General features: G+C 43.7%; 1 protein-coding gene across 1 annotated transcript in view; it reads right to left on the reverse strand.

The window, feature by feature from the left end:
• The window catches only part of CRADD (CARD and death domain containing adaptor protein), an 83,364-nt gene extending 63,196 nt beyond the window's left edge, over nucleotides 1-20,168 (reverse strand). Inside the window, exons 1-2 of the mRNA XM_075080644.1 lie at nucleotides 19,904-20,168; nucleotides 15,995-16,300 (exon numbers count right to left, since the gene is read on the reverse strand). Coding sequence (XP_074936745.1) covers nucleotides 15,995-16,292 — 298 coding nt within the window. The 5' untranslated portion in view covers nucleotides 16,293-16,300; nucleotides 19,904-20,168. The remainder of the gene's footprint in view (nucleotides 1-15,994; nucleotides 16,301-19,903) is intronic.
• Between the last annotated feature and the right edge of the window lie 3,612 nt (nucleotides 20,169-23,780).

The raw sequence follows: 23,780 nt of genomic DNA on the forward strand, positions 1-23,780 counted from the left end.
CTCTCCTCTTACAGCGAAGACTTCATAGGCAAGGAATTTTTCTGAGCAACTGCAAGGCTACTACAGGAGAAGGGATATTACTAATAACGTAATAGATCCCACGGGTGGGAGAGAACCATCAAAGCCTGTATGCCCCTACAGCTCAAAGGCAAGGCAAAGAACATTGCTAAGTTTGTGATGTAGGCTATGCAAGGATAGGATAGGATTATGATTAAGCCTTGAGAAAACCCCTTTTTCAAATCCAAGATACGGAAATCTATAAAACATAGTAGAAGGAGCAAGCCCATCAGCTGTGGTGAGGAATCAGTGGGTGTCTGCTACACAGCTGTGGTGATTTAAGGACAAAGCAGTAATCACAACTGTACATTAGAATTTATATCACATATATTACAACCTGGAAAAGATAAAAGACCATGATGGCAAGCATGAATGTTACCACTGCAAAAGAAAGACGAACATCTTTTGTAGAAGGAGGATTCTTCAGGGTCATTTTGGTGTTGACGATTTTTAACACAATGAAGAAATTATATCAAAAAACCCAAATGTGATATCAAATTTTGGTGTCATGCAGAAAATAAGCATGGAGATAACTCACAGCAGTTCTCTATGGTGAGGCAAAGCCGTCAATTCTTCATACATTATGTATCCTATGTGCCAATGACTTTTTTTTAAACCTTGTGATACTATTGAACTCAGGAGCTGATAAGAAAGGACATGAAATAATAACATACCCACTCCAAACATCCTGACAAAGGCAGAACATGCAATCCTATAGAAAGATCTGAGCAATAACTTTGCTTTTAGATCTTTAAAGAAAATGCAATAGAATTACGTTTGGTTTGTTCACAGAAATGCTATTAAACTCTTCTCTGGTATGTATGACCAATGTGCTTTGTGTCTCAGAATTAAACCAACTATATGTTATAACGTTGACCAATCTGTGGAAGGGTTATGCATATGGAAACAGTAAACTGAGAACGAAAAAGCTATCCAGAATGGGGATAAGTCTCAAAAGTTGTGGCTCAGACATGACTGGAACCAGATAAGGAGAAAGGAAGCCATTTAGAACTGGGCGTACATGGAAAGGGTATAGGATCCCAAGTGGCTTTCCAGGGGATTTTATACTCTGCTCCTGTATTATCTTACTCAATAAACCAAATTACTTAAGCTATACAGAGAGTAACTCTTCATTAATAATATGACGATATAAATGCTTTTCGTGATGCACAAGATTAAATTAGCAGTCCGAGTAACTAGATGGTGGTAGCTCTATGGGACGAAAAAGGGCTACGGCAGCAACTTGTACAGTCAACAGGAACTGACAATTAAATAAACCAAAAAGCCACACTTATGGCATAGAATAGGAGACAAGGACTTTGTTTATCAGTGCAAACCCTAAAGGTGTACAAATGTTAGCTGGTGCCAAATCAGAAGGCTAATTAACGCCTGGCAGTACAGAATCTCTTACCACCTCCCTCTCCCCACCAGGAATAGGCATGCTTTGTGACTGTGCCCACTCTGATGCCCCAGGATTAACACTTATGCGATCCCCAGTTCCAGGCCTTCTGGTATTCTCCAGACTCGTGGGGAAAGAGTTCATAATTGCCCCACAGGCAGTAATACAAGACAGCGATGAAGTCTGAAGAGGTCCAGACTTGTCTGAATATGCGTCTCTCAGACAATGTTGCTAACATGATGACAAGTTTCCCAGAATGAACCTACCAGGTAAGGACGGCACATACAAAAAATAGTGTCTATATGTACATAAACTGGAGGGTTTGCAGTTTTAACTGGACAGCACATTATTGAGTACAAGAAGCACTAGTAGTGCTGTATCCTGCACAAGTAATTCATAACCCTTCCTCGATCCAACCAGGAGGAATCAGTTGGCACGAAAGCAGAACCAAGACATGTACATCCTCTATATTTCCTTAAGTTAGCCCTCTGAAGCATTATGGGCAAAAGTTACCCAATATTTTATAGTACTCAACAGAAGAATGCTGAAGTTGAAAAACCAAGCTGAAGAAGTATACAATGGTGAACTTCATCTTGGGGGACACTATCAGGAGGGATAGACACTAACACAATGGATACAAAACCTAATGTTTAAGACCAACGTGAAAGGCTTATGCACAAAAGCAAAAAGCTAGTTCTACCTTTCCTGACATTTACTGATGATTACAGGACTTGCAGAAAATCTCATGGGATTATTGTTGCTATCACTATCAAGACTGATTTTCTTAAAAAAAAAAAAAAGTCCCAAAGTGATTTCAGCACTTACCAAAGAGGTTTTGAATGGGAAGTAGTAGTAGATTTGTGCAGGCAGAACAAGAGGAGAAGAACCCAGCACACTGCTTTCTTAATCACAATATAATCCCTGTCAACAAAAATACTCAGTGATGCAGGAGGAATTTTACCAAGTGCATGGGCCACTGAGCAGTGGAAGTGAAAGCTGTTAAATATATGGTTGGACTTGATGATCTTAAAGGTCTTTTCCGACCTAAATGATTCTATGATTCTAAATCATAAATTCATGGCTGTAAATCACAGTTCCCTTCTCATCTGGCTTCATAAAACAAACGGGGAGAAATCTTCTAAACCAGAGCCTGGTATGCCAAGAATTTTGTAAGAGGGTGCACATACCAAAGGCAAAATGAACACTGCAGTGGGAATATCACATTAGGAATGCCTCTGATCAGCATTAGCCAGGAAAACACCTTGTTATGCAGCAGAGTAGAGCATGAAACTGAAGTGAACAACAGGGTTCACACTCCAATTCTTCCTGATATTAGTCTGATGGGAAAGCCACCACACTACTGAGACTCACTTTTTCTCTAAATAACTTGATGTTTATTCTTCATGCTACTGTAGGCGACAAATTGAAAAACAAAGGAAAAATGCTAACAGAACCCAAACAAGACACATACAACCCTATAATATCCCCCCTGGACTCCCTGTCCATCCTTCAGTGGAAACACAATTGTTTTCACTCCCACAGATTCTGTTTATGCATTATGACCCAATACTGTGGATAATTAAAGTAAATTTAGACACAAGTAATTCGACGGAGGCCAATGAGCATGCTAACATGTATACAGTCACACAAACAAATGCTTGCAGGTTGAGTTTGACAATAAAAATACATTAGCTCAGGCCTCTTAACTAGCTATTCCAATTAAACAAACTTTAGCAACACACGTGATTCCACTAATTGGGATATGGACACCATATAAGATAACCATTGCCTTCTGAAGACTGAGGAGCTCCTTTCAGGCCTTCGTCTTGTGCAAGATACCAGATCAACGTACTGCCAGGCCAGCAGCTGGCCAACTTAATTCTATCTAAACAGAAGTATGGTAACAGCCTTCTAATAAAATAAATTTGAGCTAAGCATGTATTACACATTTCTTTCTTACCTATATTCTACCCATTGGTCATACTGGAAGCTGAAAAATCCCCAACATAAGTAACAACTTTAAATATAAAAGTGAAGTGTATGTATTTATAGTTTGCATAGGAAAGGAAGAGCATGCACTTAGTTTAACAATTTAAAGATACAGAAACACTGCTATATATGAGAACTACGATAAGTGAAGTATAAAAACAAACAGTGATAAATGAAAATGGGACTCTCAGGAACAGGGTCAATTCTCCTGGATTCAGATGCACGGAAGAGACACAGGTTTATCATCAATCCCTTCTCCCAGGACAGGACTGAATTATTTTGCTAAAAAACATGCACAATTTATTGGGAAATTAGGGGCATTAAGAAGGGGATTCACAAAGGCCAGCGTGCCAACTGAGGAGCTGCCTCAATTAGCCCAGATGAAACAAGGAGGAGAGGAACTCAAGCCCTATCTTATTTATTTCTGGGACTTAGATACGTTTCTTTCAGCTACTGTGAAGGATTTTATTCTAGTCAAAATTCAAGATTTGAGCTCTTAGAGCGATGCCTCCACCAAAGATTTTTAAAACACAGCTGAGGGGGCACCACTCATATAAACCGTAGATGTGCTTACTTGGGAAGTGTCTAAGACGTCAAGTCACAAGGTGGTATCCTACCTGTTACACTGTGGGGTTGTATTAACATTAAACCGTTCCATGCAAAGAGCTGCACCTCGCTGCCAGCTGCTGGCAGGGACGCAGCCCCGTCTGACAGGTGTGCGTCGCGAACGCCCACAGGATTCGGCCCCGCAGGCGAGATCGCTGGAGAAAGGCCTGGCTGCGTGTCCCGACGCCAGCCGTGAGCGAGGCGCCGCGCTGCTCGGCACTGTCGGAGAGGCGGGCAGCCTGGGACCTGCCCAGAGCAGGCTTTGAAGTGCCCGGGGAGCTCCGACAGCAAAAGCTGCGGTCCCCAGGGACCTGGCTGCGGGTGCAGCCAGCAGTTCCTTGGGGAAAGATTTAAGGCTTCTCATTTTGGATCCGGGTACCTGCAAGGGGAATGCCCCAAGAAACCTGAATTAATTTCTACTGCAAACAGCTGACTAGCGTTTCTAGCTACAACCTGACGTTGCTTTTAAAACAGGCGTTTTCCAGGTGAACTCGTCAGATCCAACATGACCTGAGGGGATGATGAGAGTGTTTTGCAACCCTAACTGCAGCAATCGCTGTTCAAGGATATGAAGATGAAACTAATCTCATGTGGGATGTGGCAGAACTGGATCACAGAGAAATACATTACTTTATAATTAAACAGAAGAGGAGTAAGAATAAAGAACATGTCGCTTTGAAAAGCTGAGCAAACACAGCCATTGCCTAGAGTAAATAAAAAAGTATTTAAAGAAATATTTTCTTCATATAGAAATACTAGAAAGTACTGGTTTTCCTTTTCGTTCCAGCCTTCCTTTCTCAACAGTTGTTTTGCTGAGGATTCCTATGCCCCTGCTTAAAGGCAGCACCAACTGCTCATGAAGGAAGCCTACCTCCCACCAGCGCCAGCCAGAGGCTCCAGGGCAAGGGGCTTAGACAACCCTTCACCTGTGTAAAGTCCTTTCACTCAACCATAGTGCACATTCTACTAGAAAGATCCAAAGACAGAAACAGGCCATTCTTTAAAGAGCTCAACGTATTATTAACTACAAATGAAAGGTAAGACTCTCAAAAGCATCAACACAGGACTAAAATTGCCTTCTTTAAAGCCAAGGGGAGCTTACCCTTGACCTTGATGGGAGGAGGGTTGGGTGAGCTTGGGTTAACTATGAGTCCTTTTGAAAATCCTAGGCAAGGTGGTGAAACACTAAGATTAAGAAGGCTGCCAGAAGTGGCACACTAATGGCAATTTATTCCCCTTGACCTGATGCATTAATGCTTATTTCCTGTACACACAAACTGTACAGTATAAATCAAATCGTCTCCTTCTCTAAATGTAGATTGGAAGAAACACCAAAGCTTTGCTTCAGTTCACAGGAGAGGTGTTTGTCAAAACACATGTACAACTCCTTGCCAGTGCATCAGTGTATGAGGGAACACAAATCTATCCACAAAGAACAGGAAGAAAACTTAAAAAGAAAACTTAAAAAGAAAATCTGACGGTATACTGGAACAATGGTACAATGGCTAAAAGAAGAAAGAAGATTGATTTTCTGTTTACACAATTGCCAAATAGATAAAAATTGGCTTCAAAAGTCTTGTATACAAAACCATAAATCTTCTAACAAAATAAACTGCAGCTGCATCACTCTGAGGTAACAATGAGCGATACTTGGGTGCTCTAGTTCTCATTCATATAAACATATAATGACCATAAACAAATATGGAATGAAAGATTAGCTGCATATGGCAACACAGGGAGGGCTTCAAGATACAAGAGTCATGCATAACTAACTGTATCCTAGAGAAACTTCCTGACCTTTGCCATACAAGTGGCAGTTCCCAATGAGAAGTCACATCACTGCTGATATTCTCAGCCGACAGGAAAAGGAGTGCAGAGTCTGAACTAGTAATAGCTTTTCAGCTGCAGGAATGATTTTTCTTTGAAGGTTGAGACATGCTGCCAAGTCAGTGTAAGGAAGAGAGCACAGCACCCATTCCTTCTCCAGAGACAACATTTCAGTCACCAGCAGCAAGACCTTTGTCCTGCTCTGGTCAACAGGAGCACGGCCTCTGACTTCACTGGAGTCAGACTTTCACTGTGAGACACCAGTTAACATTTTTACTGACTTCGGATGGCTATGCAGCCTCCACAACACGGGCAAGCTAAGGTGGATGTGTTTGCTGCTTGGTTGTTTTTCTTTAAAAACAGCATTCATCATAGACTTAATTTATGAAAGACAATAGATTTTCCCCATCAATGGGAATGCAAAAATTAAACATTTTCAGACGGAGCTCCAAGACAATTCTGGAGGTGCTAAAAGAAGAGCTGGCCAGCTCTGAAGGAAAATACTAATGAAAAGAAATTTCATTAAAAGACATCTACAAAGGCTTAAGTAAGAAGTTCTCTCAGTTACTCTGGAGCATTTATTATTGTGTATCTATGGACCACAAGGGCCATTAATTAGTATCAATGGAATGCCTATACTGAATACATAATGCAAAAATAACAATTGCATCTTGCTTTTTCATGTTTACAAGTGGCTTTATCAAGCTGCAGGGTCAGGTCCTTACCAGAAAGTTTCCAGTCTGTTCTAGAAAACAATTATTATTGTCTGTACAGAGCTTTTTCAATGGTTCCCTCGCCACATCCTGAGACAAGACCAAGAGTGGGAAGCTGGCAACAATTAACAAAAGATCTCAAGGATCAGAGGACTGCATGGTTTCGGAAATCTAAGACATGGGCATGATTTTATCATAATATGATGCGAGTTGAGGAGGGAAAGGGACAGAGAATTAAGATATTTTGTCTAATGGAAAACTGTAGTGAACTCTGTAAGCCATGGACATACCCCAAGATGAGAAACAGTACTGTAAACTCTGGAAAACAGAGATACTTAAATAATCAATTAAATAAATGCCTTTATTGGCATGCAGCAGCATCCCTGATATGATACACATTTACATCTCCACGTATGTATGAACATAGAATTTTGGGAAGAAAGGATTCCAAGACCGCAGGTGTTTACGGACAAAACCACCTCACCCACTGGCTGGGAAAGGCTTTGTCTGTATTAGCACTACGGAGCAATAGCAGAGGACCTATAGACTGATACAGATCATGCTGAGGTTCTCTACCCACCTGGAAGGTGTCACTTCTATCTGGCTCTAGTCTGGTCCTATCGACTCTGTGAACACCCGGAGCACATTTTCCCGTTTAGATTCACCTGAAAGAAATCTAACTTGAACTCTTCAATTCACTTTAAAATCACATTCCTAAACTGAACTAGAAGTCACGCATACATATGCAAAGTGTCCTATGTCAGCACCAATTATATTTGGATTAAAATTCCACATACTGAGAACACAGATTGTGATGCCAAGCTTACAGAATCACAGAAAACTTTAGGGCCCTTTGGAGGTCATCTAGGCCAGCCTCCTACTCAAAGTAAGGCCAGCTTCAAAGTCTGATCAGGTTGCTCAGGGTCTTCTACTGTTGAGTGTTGACTGTCTCCAAGGATGGAGATTCCAAAGCCTCTCTGGGCAATACTCCTTGGACCGCAACCTCAGGTGGCCATGCTTAACCTGTCTTGTGAATTTTTTTCTCCTTATATCCAGTCAGAATTTCCCTTGCTGCAACTTGTGCCTGCCACTCCTTTTCCTTTTGCTCTGCACCTGTAGGAAGAGTCCGACTCCACCTTTTCTGAGTCTACTTGGCCTTCTCTTCTCCGAGAACAAACTCAGTTGTCTCAGCCTTTCCCTGTACTTCATGCTAAACTGACCACTTTAGTGGTGCTCTACAGGAGACTCTGGCTTGTGGCTTGCCAGTCTCTCCCTTATATTGGTGGCATAAAGCTAGACACAGTATTTTAAATACATCCTCCTAGTACCAAGTACAGGGGATTAATCAATTCCCTCAGCCTGCTGGCTTTGCTCTTGCTGATGCAGTTGTGTGTGGTTAGTCTTCATTATCGTACTTACTGCCTATCAAGACATCCAGCTTCTTTTCTGCAGAGTTGCAACTGGCCAGTCAGTGCCCATCTTGTGTTATTTTGTGGGAATTTTGTATCCCAGGTGCAGGACTTTACACTTCTGCTGAACATCATGAGGTTCTTGCTGGTCCATTCATCCAGCTTGCTGGGATCCCTCTGAGAGGCAGTCCATTCCCCTGTGTCAAATGATCCCCAAGACCTGGAGGCATCCTGCCTTCCTGCTTGAGGCACAGTTCAGAAGATCCCAGAACACAAACTGACAAGCGTGCCAAGTTAATTCACCTACAAACTTCCTGAAGGTACAGTCCTTCCCATCACCCAGGTCACTGACAAAGAGGTTAAACAGAATTGGTACCACTGTCAGCCCAGAGGAACTGGCAGTCATTTTATCACAGAAGGCAGAATCAAGTTGGTCAAGCTTGATTTACCTGTGGGAAATCCAAGCTGGCAGTTCCCAGTCACGTTATTGCACTTTATACATTTGGCTTACCACAGCCTACCAAACATGACAGGGAACAGCCTCTCAAAGACTGGATCCCCCAGAACTCTCAGATGCATCCCATCCAGTTCCTGAGATTTGTGTCTGTCCACTCTACTCAGGTAGTTCCTAATTCAGTTCTCTTCTACTATAAACAGCATCTCCCTCATCCAAATTCCACTAGTAAGCACAGAGACCAGGGCCAACCGACAGCAGACTTTGCATATGAAGACCCAGCTTTTTCATGCCCTTCATCAGTAGTTGCCTTAGCTTTCCTTCCACTGCCAATGTCCCTGTAGAAGCCCATCTTTTTGTCCTTCACGTCCTTGAATGGTTTCAAATTCAGATGAGCTTTACCCTTCCTACCTCTATCCCTAAAAGCCCACAGAATGCTTTTATATCGCTCCTGGGTAGCCTGTCCTCAGTTCCACTTCCTAGACAATTCCTTTTTGAATTTGAGCTCAGATGGGAGCTCCCCTTTCAGCCAGCCTGGCCTCCTGCCGTGCCTGCTGCTTTCCCTGCGCGTAGGAATGGACTGGCTTTGTGCTTTGAAGGGGTTTTCCTTGATGATCAGTCAGGTCTCCTGGGTGCTTTTGTCCTTCAGCACTGTCTCCTACAGTGTCCCATAAACCAGTTCATGAATAAGCTAAAGTCAAGGACATTTACTCTGTTATTTGCTTTCCTCTCTTCTCTCAGTATGTTAAACTTGAGCACTGCATGGTAACTGCAGCCAAGATTGACATTACCAAACACATCCCTGAACAGTTGTACCTTGTTTCTGAGTAGCAAGGCCAGTAGAGCACCTCCCTTACTCTACTTAACTAGGACATTCATGAAGATATTGCCCCTTCTGCATTCCAGAAGTCTCCTGGACTCTGGCTATACTGTGTCACTTTCCCAGTAAACACTTGAGTTGTTAAAGTTGCCCTGAGAAATAGGGCCTGCAATAGAAGTAGTTATTTTAAGAAGGCTTTATAAGATCATAGGGAAATTTGGGTTGGAAGAGATCTCCTGTCCAACCTCCTGTTCAAAGCAGGGTCAGCTCTGAGATCAGACCATGTTGCTCAGCATTCTGTCCAGCTGGGTCTTGAAAACCTCCAAGGATAAAGGCTACTCAACCTCTCTGGATCCCCGTTCCACTTCTTGACTCCCCTTATGATGAAAAACTCTCCTTATAGCCAGCCAGAACCTCCCATTTCAACTAGTGCCCTTCATCTCTCATCTGCCCACCATGCATTGCTGTGTAGAGCCTATCCCTGTCTTCTCTTGATATCCTCTTTGCAGGTATTGGAAAGCTGCTATCTTCCCTTCTCCAGGCTCTACCTCCTTTTGATCAGGAGGGCCTATAGAAGATGCCATGACAATCTCTCTCTTCCTGAGCTCCCTTCTGATCCTAACCCATAAACTCTTGACCAGCTTGTTCTGCAAGCAACAGCAAAGCTCTGTGCATTCAAGACACTCCTTCGAAGAAACTGCAGTGGTATCCTTGTCTAAGAGCCTGAGGCCATGCACTGCGGCACTGCAGTTGCATGAACTATCCCACCATGTCTCTGCAAATCCAATGACATCACAGTTCTGCAACTGTGCAGACTTCCACTTCCTCTCAGCACACCTTCTGGTAAAGACACTTCTGTTCCACACTGTCAAGCTGATCCCATCTGTCCCTAGCAGTCCCGATTTGTTGAAAAGGGTCCTGTGGTCATAGAGTCCAAGGTGCCGCCTTGACACCAGGTGCACTGACAGGTGTGAATATGCAGGATGCATCCACCCCTGCCCAGATTTTTCTCCTTGAATAGCAGGATGGACAACACTGCTTGGGCTCCATCCCTTCACATGGGATCACTGTAGTCATCCTTAATCTGCTGAAGTATTTATTACTGGTGCCCACGTGAGAGACTAGCAAAGTGTGATGATTGCCCAGGCCTTGGCAACCTCTGTGATGTCCTGGATCCAGTCCCTGGGGAAGCAGCACACTTTGGAAGTCATCAGGTCTGGTCAGCAGATGGATCTCTCCATTCCCTACACCCATGAGTCTTCAATCCAAATTACCCATTGCTTCCTCTTAGTGGCACTGGCTGTGAGTAGCTGATCAGGCACAGCTGGCCCAAACACCTCTCTTGCCAGATTTTACTCCTTCTCTACTGTTTCCAAGGACTATGCATTTTACTAAATCTATATTATTATTAGCCTCACATATGTGTGTTACTGCAGATGACACCAAGTACGGTTACATGTTTCCATTACCTTACCTGAAATAAACTCTTTGAGACTGGACAGGACACACTATAGTTCTTAACAGTGATGCCTAAGATTTAGGCTCTCAAAGTGAAAAACATAGATGTAAGCAGCATAAGCATGGCTGCTTATTAACACAGCAAAAAGGCAACAAATCAAGTATTTCTTAAACTGTAAAAAAAAAAAAAAGAAAATCTTACGTTCATACGCACAGTAAAACCAAAATACCTACATAGAATGCTCTGTATAACCAGAGAAGTTGATTACTTGTCCATGTCACGATGCATGCTGTTAATACTGAGTGTGCACACAAACCTTTAATGCCAGACTTCACAGATCTTGCTGCGGTCAGGAACAAAGCCAAAGCCATAAATGTAACACCCGATTTTCAGGGGAGATGGGAATGTGGAAAAGAGTTTGGGAAATTGTCCTACGAGGATGCCTTTGAATCTCTCCAGAGAACATTTTCTATAGCCTCCAGGCATTGGGATGTGGCACAAGGGCACTCCTTCATCTCCAGGTCAATCTAGTGCAGCCAAGGCTGCTAAGCCCATCCCTCTCCTTCAGACATACGTGGGAGGAAACTCCCCCTTCTGCCACAGGACTATACAAGAGAGAGGAGGGAAAAAGAAGAAAGGAAAAAAAACCACCGTCTTCTGTCCACCATTTTAGAGAGAGGAAAGGAATTCATCAGCTGGTCTCCTGACATCCAAATGGAAAAGGCAAGAGACCAGGCTGTTTCTTCACTACATTAGACGTGAGAGGAAGCAGGATAGGAAGAGGGCAGGAAGCAGCCAACGAAAGGTAAGAAGAGATGCTAAACTTCCCCACATCCTAATGCTGTTGCATTTGAATCCGAATTCTTAGAAACCTACAACTCAGCTGTAGAAAAAGTTCTTTGGGAAAGCTGGGGGATGTGGAGGGGGGGAACGGGAAGGACAGCTTTCTCAGCAGAAGTACATGTTTTGCTTTGTTTTGTATTTGCATGCTTCATCCAAAGTGTTACACAACACAAAGTTTTATATAGCTACATGAGACCACATGCTCCCCACACATCCAGAGAAAAACCCCAACCACACTAAAATCTGTTCAAATCAAAAAACCTCACCCAAGTCTAACAGGACCCTAATGCAGACTGCTGACTAGGTACCACCACAACAACAAAATCATACATTAGAAAATATTCCTTGCTTAGTTGCGAGAGAACAGCTTTCCCAAGGCAATTCTGTGTAACTCCATGCCCCAGATTCACTAACATTTGCCAGATAGCAATGGCTGCTGCAGGATTCCTTTGGCAAATGCTGTATCTCAGACTTTTCTTTCTCAATATACTGCCATTTCCTGTGGAATGGAGAAATCATCTATACTACGAAGAGGTGCAATACTAACACTTTTAGAAGTAAATCATTTTATAGCAACATATAGTATAGAGAGAAATAAAATACTTGGGCAGAGAAATTCCTGAGCGGAGAGAGATTAGAAAAACATTCTGATAAACAAATGCCATCAAAGCTTATATATTTTTATTCAGTGCAAAAAATATTGGGTAACTGTTTGCTGTTCCTAGAAAGAATGGAATTCTGTTGCCAACAGCTGTAGTTTTTCATAGAAATTATAATACTATATTGAAGATTTATGTTCCTGACAAAGGCATAAAGTTATCCAAACTAGGGCAGAAAAAAACAGACTAGTCTTTTCCCAATGAAACAGACCCACATTATTTTTGTTAACTCTTACTACGGCAGAAGCTTCAATCTTTGAAACCAGGAACTCATGCTGCAGCTGATGTTTATAATTATTAAGTCTTGCAATGCCACTCTACACAGGGTGAACTGTTTTATCACAGGTTCTTACACAAGCAAAGAAACACACCCTATCATCCTGAAAGTTGACTGCAGTCATAAACATTTACCTCCAAAAGCACATGACTTTAGATTTTCTCCTTGACATTTTGGGGTTTTTCAACGATGCTTTCCCTACCTTAAGAAGCTGTGGCCATCTGACAGATCCACATGAGAGAGGAGAAACGTGACACTAGGCAAAAGGGTGTCCTGTGCATAAAGTAAACAAGCAAGAGGAAAGAATCTTGGGTCTCTGCTGCAATTATACAGATGCAAGTGGCCCCACCTGCCTGCATGTCACTCTCCTGACTCCAGTGGAAAAACTATTCCTCATGCTCTGCAGGATTAGGGTCTTCTGTGTTCCTTGGAACTACAGCAGATAACAGCATACAGAACTACTATTTTTAAGTCAGCTGACATTCAGCAATAAAACTCAAGATATCACAGGTTTTAAAGTTCATTTATTTGCAAGCAGCCAAACAGCATACTCTGGGTTGAATCCTGGGCCAATTTACAGTTACACTCTATGCTGCTCCGTGAACATTACACCGAGTTACACAACTTGGGAACCAATAAATCCATTGCCTTGGAAGAATTTGCCCAAAGGCTCCCGATGAGTCAGTGGCAGTGTCTTGTTTAGGTCTCAGACTTTGACTTCCATTTCGCAGCTGCTCGGTCCACCAGATCATATTGACACTACATCACAAAAGATGTTTTCATTTCTGTCCTTCTGAAATTGCTGTTTGTTTGGTTCGGTTGGTTTTGGTTTTTTGTTTTTGTTGGGTTTTTTTAGTAGGGGAAAAAAATAAATTAAAAGTTTCTTAACAATTACAATTGTGATTTTGTTTTTTAACTGGGAACCAACAAACTATATTTCTCAGCTGAAGCAAAGATAGAAAGCCTGATCTGTTTGAACAAGATGCACAATAATCCAGAGGCCTACATAGAAAAATCACTGTGCACATACCACCATTTTTACGTTCAGATAGAGAAAACCTAACAGTCTACTTTTCCTGACTTTAAAAATCCTCCATGTAGTCAGTGAGAAGTGAAAGACTATAAAAGAAAACCTTCCTTCAAGGAACAACTTGCCGCAAAAGATCTGCAAAAACTGAAGATATTTTGCGTGAGTAAACAGAATTTTAACTGAGCATAAACAAGTGAACAGCAGGCATGTGATTTCCAGAAGTATGCATGATCCAAAGGAAGAAAAGATTTTAAAATCTGGGGCCATAAAACCAATTTAAAATTTAAAAGTTCTAGGGTCTACAAAAAAGGTAGTGTGTATGTGGCAGGCTTTTTTCACTACACATGGATTCTTTAGAAGAAATTGCCACTGACGTATCATCATTTCTATGAGCTGTTTCAAATAAGGCAGAAGTTAAGTTATCTAGAATGTCACTAAAGAACACATTTAATTTTAAGTATGCTTATAGTTTTATTAGAGGCATGGCTTTTTCCATGCTTAAGGCCATGCATATGCTCAAGTACTCTGCTGAGACAAAAGCTTACACGTTTGTTGTTTAGAATGCAAAGTGAGGCTTTTCATCCCAAACCACATTTTCTTGCATGTAATCAGCACTGATGATTGCCACCATAGTTTCCAATTCATTCCAGGGCGCACTCAGCATTTATTAGGGCACAGATGGCGCTTTCTTTCTTTGGCTTCTAAAGAACGTGCCTAAATATTAAAACAAACTTGGCTATCTGCCTCTTATCCTGTTCTTACACTCTGTATTGCCACAGTAAAAATAACAGTAACCTTTGATCTAATCTGGAAGCCTTTTCTGATTAACACACAAAATTTGGCAATCAGATTATCAAGTACAGTCAGCCCACTCGAAACCAGAGAACCTGATATGCATAAATCCCACATGTTAGTCACAAGCAATCAAGACAGGAAGAAGCAATCCACAAAACAATCCAAAGAACAAAAATCAGAAACAATTTTTCTAGTAACAAACTATGCGATCCTGACCGTACTCCACGGCTGTGTGTGCAGTTTTTGGAACTGTAAGGATTATTCAACAGGTTAACCAGCAATTAGCAAACAAACAGGCTGATTAGTAAGGCAAATAAAAAGCATTAGCATGACAGGATTTGTCATAACAGCGGGCAGGGTCTTTTCCAACACGCTCAATGCTGCAAGTTTGCATTGTGCTGAGAACTTCCATTGGTTTCTCCTGTGGGCAGCACAGGACATTTATTTCCCAAATTCTGAAAATTATTTACCCATTTCCAAGGAAGCGTAAAGCAACCTCTGCAGACGCCCAACAGAAAGACCATCTGTCACGATATTCCATTAAAAAATGTCCTAAGGTAAGATAATGTCAGATTTGTCCAGCAGATCTTGACAAAACGTTCTTGAACGTGCAGCTAACTGGGACGCAGGTGCACAGGAGGGTCAATGGGTCTTAGCCACCCATCTTCACAGGCTTTCAGTCTCATGCAAAGCACACTGACGCTGGAAAAATCACACGTCATGTGCATCAAAATACATATGACCAAACCCAAATGGGGCGGGGAGGGTGTGGGGTGGAGGGTGTGAAGAAAGGTTAATCAGACTTCTTGGAAATTATGTTCCCAAGTAAGGACTATTTCACTATCTCGCTGGTAACGTGAGGTTAGCAGCCAATGCGTGCTGCCAGAATCTAGGGCGAGAAACGTGCATTTTAAGCAGTTATCTTGACTTAAAGACAGCTCAACAACTGCATGCACGGATTGCTAAAGAAATCACTTCTGAGCAAACATCAAGTCCAGAAAGCTAGTTTTAGAAGCACATTTAAATGTCAGAAAGCCAGAGATTTGACTAAATGAGATTATATAACACCCACTAAATCGGTTAGCTCTTAAATTTGTTTTAAAACTAAGCAATGGCTAGTAATTTTGGAAGTAATGAACCTAGATATTTGCACTCCAGTAAACATAATAAACTAAATAAATCTAAATTAGCGTCTGGTACTAAATCAAAATTACATTAAAATCATAATAAAGCTAAGTAACTAAAAATTCTGTCAATGTGAGCAATCCAGAAACAAACCACTGCAAACATATATAAACAAACAAATAACCAGGTATGGATGGTGAAGAGACTGTTCTGCAGCTAGTCAAAACTACTTTTTATAGTCTGTTCCCTTTCAGGTAATGGAGTCTGGGTCCTCCTACATCCCAGCCTCTCCCAAGGCAGCCTCTCCTGCAGCCTGCCAGTCTCCTGAAACTCAACCCTGCTCACTCCCCAAACTTTGCAATACTTCCTGGTGTTTGGCTGGCTTACAGGAAATTCAGGCTGTCTCCTTCCGTTGGTATCGTGTCCCATATCTATACGATGCTTAATGTGAAATTACTGGTATGTGTAACATTTTAAAGCTACGGCTTGAGAACAAGCTTCAAAATATCAGCAACAACAATCCTGGCCTTACCTGCAGGATCTTGTACTGTCATCTCCTTACGCTTCACTATCAGCTTCTCTTTAACCCACGGGAACTCCTGTAAGGAATCCAGGAATGCATCAAAAGCCTTGGGTCCTCTGGTGGGGAGAATATCAAGAAGCATCATGGTTTTCCTCTGACTGGTGGTTTGGGATTTTATTTCTTGAACATGACTGTCCGTGAGAATCCCTTCTTGGTAGAGATACTGAATAACAACTCCATCCACCAGCACCTCTGTGCAGAGCTCCAGGCGCAGGGAGCGTAAAAGCTGCTTGTCTCTGGCATCCATCTAGCAACCTAGAGCATGAGAAAAAGGAGTAGGGAAGTGCATGAAGATTAAACTACTCCAACCTCTAACATCCAGAAGTGATGTGCGATACCCAGCAACCTTTAGAAAGAATGCCAAACTCAGAATCACCAACCTGCAAAAACTATTAATGAACCCCACCATCTTCAAAAGAAGAGCTCAGATTTCAGTGTCTCACAAGGTAAAATGCAGCCATATCTGGGAAATATTAGACAGGAAGAGAACCTTTGGCATTGTGAAGACCAGTCCATCGCTGGAATAAAAACCATGCCAAATAATCCCACTCACTAACTGGTCAAGGTCCATGCTGAAGGCAGCTAGAGCATTTGCCAGTCCTTAAGAGACCCTACCCCTAAAAAGTATAGAGAGATGTCACACCTGATCTCTGTTACTGATGCCTCTGACACTACTGCTGTTGCAGCACTTTTGCTGCAGCAGTGCAAAAGCAGCAGCAGGACTGGTAGATGTACCACAGACAGGCAGCAGTAGCAGGGACAGAATCAGCAGGTAGCTTTGGCCTACGCAATGCATTTTAGTTTTAGGATGGGTGAAAATGTACCTTACACACCAGGTCGTTCTTCCCCCTGACTCACCCTGGAAGGCTGCTCTGGAACTCGACTGATCTGATGATGAGCAATTTTCTTTGAATTTCCACCTCAAACTTACCCACTTTCTATTTTTAGGCATTTGTTCTACCAAAACTGTTCTTTAACTTAAGTAGCTCTTCTCCCTCCCTGGTATTTACTCTTCTAATGTGTTCACAGGAAGCAATCGGATGCCCTCTGCCAGCTTCCATTTCACTTGACTAATACTCTTGACTAGACAAAAGCTGGAAAAGATGCATTTTATAGCCACTCTACAGAAGAGGAATCAAGGTCCAGAGAGACCAAGCAACTCATCCAAGATCATACCGGGACTCCATGCCAGACCTACGAACTGAATCAAGATGTCTAGTCTAGTCTGTAATGACAAATATATCTCTAGGCCCATTAATGGCACTTGAAAGGGAAAATGACAGAATAATACAATGAAATACTTTTTCATTACTAAATAATGAAGTCAAAAAACTGCAGCAGGTGTTGACTGTGATTACCAAGAGAGTTTCTGATAATTAAACTAGAAGCTGCTGTTCAAATAGCTAGACCTTGCAGAAACTGTACTTCATTCAGCCTGAAGATACTGTATCCTCAGGAAAGGCAGAGATTTTCAAAGCTTTTGTAAGAAACCTGCTAAAGTCTTTATATCATCAGGGGTGCCTACTGACTCCCAAGGCCCAACCAAAGGTTGGTTGGTTGGCCTGGTTGTTTAAACCTAGGGCGGGCAACCAACACAACATATAGGCACATAAATGGCATCATGGACAGAATGCAAGAGTATAGGACCACGAGAGAGAGACTGGAAAATGCTGTCTGTGACTCCCTCTGATAAAGCCATTTTCTGAAATGCTTCCCCTGAGTACTGAAAGCATTGTTGGGTGGCACCTTCCCAGGAGGACCCCATCTCTTCCAGGCTACCCAGTACGTTTCTTGTATACTGAAGTGAATTCTGAGGTGCCTACCTTCTGTCTAGGGGCCATTTGGGAATCGGACAACAGCTATCCCAGCACATGTCCTTAAAAAGTGCTAGGTTGCTAAGCATACCTCAAACATCAAACTCCATCATGGAGTGAGATGATAGTGCAAGCAAGCAGATGGAAAAAGAGCAGGCAAGAAAGAGAACTGGATTTCCCCATTTTTTGTTAGGATGCTCATTTTGGATAAGTGAAGCTGAAGATTCTGGTCTCTAACACATACTCCCTTTACACCACTGGGAGCAATCACTGGACTAAAGCAAAACCAGATAAAATTCAGGCAGCACATCCCTGCCATTTCTCCCTTCCAGGATTCCCTGACCATCCCTGAGCTCATGAAGCACGTGTAGAGTTCAAGATGGGCACCCAGCAGCAGCTCTGAGGGTGTTATCTCAACCCGGGCAGAGAACTGTTTCAGATGCTATGGAGTTCTTGCACTTCACGTTCTGCAAGAGGCACCAAGAGTCCCCATCCAGAAGCCTCCTCGCCCATGTGCTGGATGAGGAACATCAACTTCTCCAGTCACTTAGGGGGATGGACTTGTTCTCAAGTCACAAGGGGCACTTGATGAGTTCCCCTTCTTCATGATCAAAGCGGTCAACGCTTTTCAAAACTAAGGCCTTTTCAAACCACCTCAGTTTGCACCTTTGTGCACTGAAAAACGCCTATCAAGCCATTAATCTGAAGGGGGCATTTCTGCTGAAAAAGGCCGTTGGCTTGCTGACTGCAGAGTGAGCACAACTGAGGTTTTAAAGCCCTTAACACCAAGGGCCATTAACGCCAAGGTCACTGACCCAGTAAACTTCCAGGATGTGGTGTATTGATTTTTAAGGTCTTCTTAAAGATTAAGTATTTATTTGTATGTGCTTACCATGAGAAGGAAATGTCTGAGTCAGGAACTATGCAGCCAGTCATGGAAATGTATCAGGATTTTGGTGTGTAACAATGTAGGGACGGAGTTCAGTGCAACATAGAATTATTTTAAATTAATTTGAATTGCAGCCTATACCTAGGAATCCAAAGTAAGCTCTAAAATAGTTTTTTTTTCTAGTAATGCTGGTGCTAGAGGGAAAGTAAAAAGATGAGACATTCATTTACTTAAAACATTACATGGCTCAAACATTCCCCAGATACTTCTAAAAAAATGCATATTGTCCGTTGTAGAGCCAAGTTTTAAGATATATACCCCCACGTCCTGCTGAAGGACCACTGTCCTTGACTTATCACCACGCCACCACAGGCAGGTTTGCATTTTTCTGGATGAGTGGGGATAAAACTTTTGAAAGCCTTGACCCTAAAAAGACTCCTCCTGATCCTAAAAAGAACGTTCACTTGGCTCTTGGCTAGAAACACTCTGGCATCTTCCCAAACACCAAATGTGCTGGGCTGCTTATGACCCCAAGAGCATTCCCATGTGCCTGCTTAGCTACGAATAAGGTCCACCCTGGCTAACCCGCGAGTGATTTCGGCTATTCACAGCGTGTCTACAAGTTTAAAACCTCTCCCCAGAAAAATCAAGCTTTGCTTTTAACTTCTCCCCTGCAGCCGAGGTCTGGAGGCGGCTGCGGCTCCTGCCACAGCCAAGGGCCCGCTCTCCGGCCGACGGGCACCCGAGCCTCCCACCGCGGCTCCGGCGCGGCGGGCAGCAGCACCCCGGCCTTCCGCCAGGCTGGGCTCGGCTCGGCTCGGCTCGGCTCGGCTGCCGCAGCGGAGGCGGTCGCTACCGCCGGCCCGCGGCTCCCGCCGCCGCCGCCGCCCCCACCCCCCCCTCCGCGGAAGCCCGCCCCCTTCCCCGGCCCCGCGGCGCGGGGGGCCGCCGAGAACGGCCCCTCGGCACCCCCCGGGCTGGCGCCTTCGCTCTCGCTTCCCCCGCGGCGGCGCCTGGGGCAGCCGGGCCGGGCTGGGCCGGCCGGGGCCGGGCCGAGCGGGGCCTCCAGCATCGCACCGCGGAGCGGGCGAGAGGACGTCTGGGGCGGCGAGCGCTGTGAGGGCAAAGCTCCCTCCGCCCTCTCCCCGTACTTACAAGAGGGAAGTGGGGAACTACACAGGGCGCCCGGGCGGCCGCCGAGCCTGCGCGGGGAGCACCATCTTTGTTGAAGGCAAGAAGGCTTCGCCGGAAGCCGCTGCCGCCGCCCTGCTGCGGGCCGGCCGAGGAAGGGCCGCTGCCGCCGGCCCCGCTGAGGGCGGGGAGCGGGGGGGGCGCCGCGGCCGCCATGTCAGCTGTGGGCAGCGGGGTGGGCGGCCCCGCGGCTCCACTCGCCGCGACGATGGGTCTAGGGGCGGGGGGCTCTACTGCGGGGCTGGGGGGGGGCGCTGGCAGCGCGGAGCCGGTCCCAGTCCGCGGCGGGGCTAGGCGGAGCGCCCGGCTGCGAGGGGCTTCGCGAGTGGGCGGCTGGTGAGGGGGGACAGCCCGGACAGGGCCGTGGGCAGGCGGGCGGGCGGCCCCACGCGAGCTCGAGGACGGCCGCAGGGGGAGAGGTCCCTCCGCGGCGGGGTGCGGGCGTGTCCCCGCCACGGGGGCTCCGTTCCAGGGGCTCGGAGGACCCGCCGCGCTCTCAGCACCTGGGCGGTGGGGTTTGTTTGGGTTTTGGGTTTGTTTTTTTTTTTTATAAAGCAGAGGAGTTGTGTATAAAATTAAACCAGAATTTACAAAAACGGAGTTTTCATGACATTAGAAACAGCTGATCTCGGTACTCTCTAGGGATGCTGGTTCCTATTTGCAAGTATGCGCTAAGCCAGACTTCATCCAGGTGCTGGAAACATACAGCAGTGCTGTACTGCATGCTGTGTATATTCAGCTTCATTATTTTCATCTGAACAGCCTAAAAATGAAGACACTTTTGTAGATTAAAAACATGTAGCAAGATCCAGCCCGTGTCTGCCACATTTCAAGTGCTGTGCACATTATCATAGTTTTATTCATCTACAACTGAATACAAAACCATCTCCTTCACATCACTTTATACGAATATTTGAAACCAAAGTACGGCAGAAGAGAGAAAACCGAGATTCACAGAGCTGTAAAAATGAGGCAGTGTCATTTCCTGTCACATCTCATCGAAGAACTTCTTTCCAACTTTACGTAGGTGTCACCCCTTTTCTTTCATGTCGGGACTGCAATAGCGATGAAAGAAAAGAAAAAAATAAAAGAGATCCTGCGGAGCTGGAACGCGCTACCTTGAAGCTGCAGGCAACCACAGCGAGGTGGCTGTGGTCTGCTCGGCTTGCTAATGCCTACCCTCTGGAAAAGCAGGAAAGGTGGTTGCTGCAGCTGCTGCTCGAAGTGTTGCCGCTGTGTGAATCCCATTTCTACATTTGGTGTAGACCAATTCGTACAGATTTAAGGGTATTTGGAAGCTAGTTAAGGAAACCTTCACATGCCTTTCCCAGATATTGTACCCAGGAAATATTTGCCATGGGAAAATATAACTGAAAGTATTATTCGTGGAGCTCAGGTACTGCGTATGCTTAACATGATATTTATCTGCAAGATTTTGCATAAAGACACACGCTTAATCACGCTCAGAAAGCTTAGATCCTTTGATTTGCCTGTGGCTCACAGCAAAGTTGAGAGTTTTTGTGGATGCGGAATGTAACTCACAGTCTTAAAGGCAAAGCATGTGTGCTGGGTTTAAGAAATGTTTAAAAAATTAAATCCATTTATTACGTGGCCAGCTTCTGCAGAGATACTGCTTATTTGGCAATTCTAAAGCAATATTTTGGTTTAACTGACGTAACGCTTTTACCTAGGATTATTTCCAGACAGAGGGGTTTAAATTGCTTTTAAATAATTGATAAATAATATCTTATTCCAATACATCTGTTAAACCAAGGTAAATGGTTTTTGTCTCAGGCACACATGTTAGTCTTCTAGGAACACAAACGTAAAAAATTTAAATGCTCCTATGGTTGTTTCACAGTGATGCATTAACATACTTACTATGACCTTGACAGCACTGGAAACCACACAAGTAAGTCATCATCGGTAACTCTAAGACAAGAAGTATGCTGCTGTTGTAGCCAACATACAGCTGAGGTGGTTTTAAATTTTCACGTCATGGACAGTTCGTGATACCGGTTGTGAGAAAAGGCATTTGTAAGCAACACACACAGGCACCAGGGAGCGGAGACCGCCACAGACCATCTATATGATCATCCCTCGGCACAGCGCTGTACAGCTACTGAAAGTTTCCTGTCTTAGCTTCTTGTGTTGCTGATTGCCAGCTTGTTTGTTTGTTGTTTTTTTTCTTTTTTTCAGTCATGATCTAAGGAACTGGATTATATCTGGAATTGGAGTGACCAGACTTGGAGAGTTAAAATATCACATCATTGTGATCCTGACAGCTGCATTTAATTGCAGATAATGTGCCTGCATTTTAAAATAGAAAATGAAGACAAGCAGTTACATCACTTGCATTTACTATATCTTTTTGCCAGATGAGGCAATTAGAGTTATTTATTTTATACTGTCCAAGAATATCTTAGAAAGTTAGCAAAACATATGGACATGCACAGCGCAACTCCGGCTCCCACTCGAGTAAATGGTAGCAGTCATACAGCCAGCGTTTAGCCACATCTCTGCTTACAGTCTAAACAGAGATGCAAAGAAGGAACACGGTGAAAGGAAACAGATAAGCCTAGGAAGGAAGAGGTTGACAGCAGAAGTCCAAGTCCGATTAAAGGGAAAATCTGGTGTTTCCTTTTTTTCCTACTAGTTTATAACTGTGCTGCAAATTCACCAGCAGAAACTGTAAATGCGCTACTGGTGTTTTGGGTTGCCGTTAGCAATGCTCCCCGCGTGCTGACTGTACTCTGCAGTTACGGAATAAGGAGGCGCACAGGTAATGCTTCAAGTCCGAGGAGAGAAGCCCTTAAACTTTTCATTTTGGTTCAGTTTAGGTTCAGCCCTGACTAAAGTTCTTGCAGTTGAGTTCTGGTCTGAGTCCAACAAAACTTCAGAAAGATGGTTCGGTTCAATTCCAGTTTTAGGGACAAATATATGTATGTATATATTTGAGCCAGTTTGGGTTCAGCTCAACTCCCCTCTAACTCTGCTCAAATCTCAAAGCTAACCAAATAGATTTAAAAAGTATTTCCTAGACTTTGTAGATCAGTGGACCACGGTCACTCCCACACATCAGTACCGTCAGACTTCCAGTCTTAAAACCTTGTTCTCTCTGGTTCTGTGCACCGGGGAATCGCCGGTGGCCGTCAGGCCACGCTTTTGAGGACTGCTGAATTTGGGGTAGCAAGTCCAAATCTGTGGGAACCAAGCTAAGCGGCATCTCCTTTGACTATGCTAGTCTCTTTATATGTGGGTTGTTCCAGGTCAGAATACCAGTTTTTTAAATTGACCATACACTTTTTTTAAAGCTCACTTAAAAGTTTCAAATCTTTTTAGAAACTCTGTACAAGTATAATGAGATTTAAAAAAAAAACCCAACCAAACCACTTTTGAGAGATTCCTTTATGCTAATTAGAGTCAAGCTGTATCCTAGCATGTACGTACTTTCTTTGTTTTCTACGGACTAATTTGTTTCTGCTGATAACAAGAGCTAAAATGTGTTTTTAAAACGAGTGCAAGCAGATTTAATCTATTAGGGCTATGCTGTTTTCAATTGTCTGTAGGACAGCGTTCCAACTTTAAGGACAAAAGAAAAGAAATATGAGCCTCTAGATTTGTTTATTAAAAACACATCTAATTGGTTAAATCTCACACAAAACCTCTGAAATGAAGATGGAAAAAAAGAAACATATATTATATGGTTGCCTGTCATTTTTAGAAAGAAGAGCACAGAAAGCATTTCTGAATGTGACGTATCTCAAAAACACTGTTAAAATACAAGTCAGGGTGGCCCCAACTCGGTGGCCTGAAGACCAGATGAGGGTCCTGCAAGCCT

Source organism: Phalacrocorax aristotelis, chromosome 1 (assembly GCF_949628215.1).
Source record: "Phalacrocorax aristotelis chromosome 1, bGulAri2.1, whole genome shotgun sequence".
In the NCBI taxonomy this organism is placed as follows: Eukaryota; Metazoa; Chordata; class Aves; order Suliformes; family Phalacrocoracidae; genus Phalacrocorax; species Phalacrocorax aristotelis.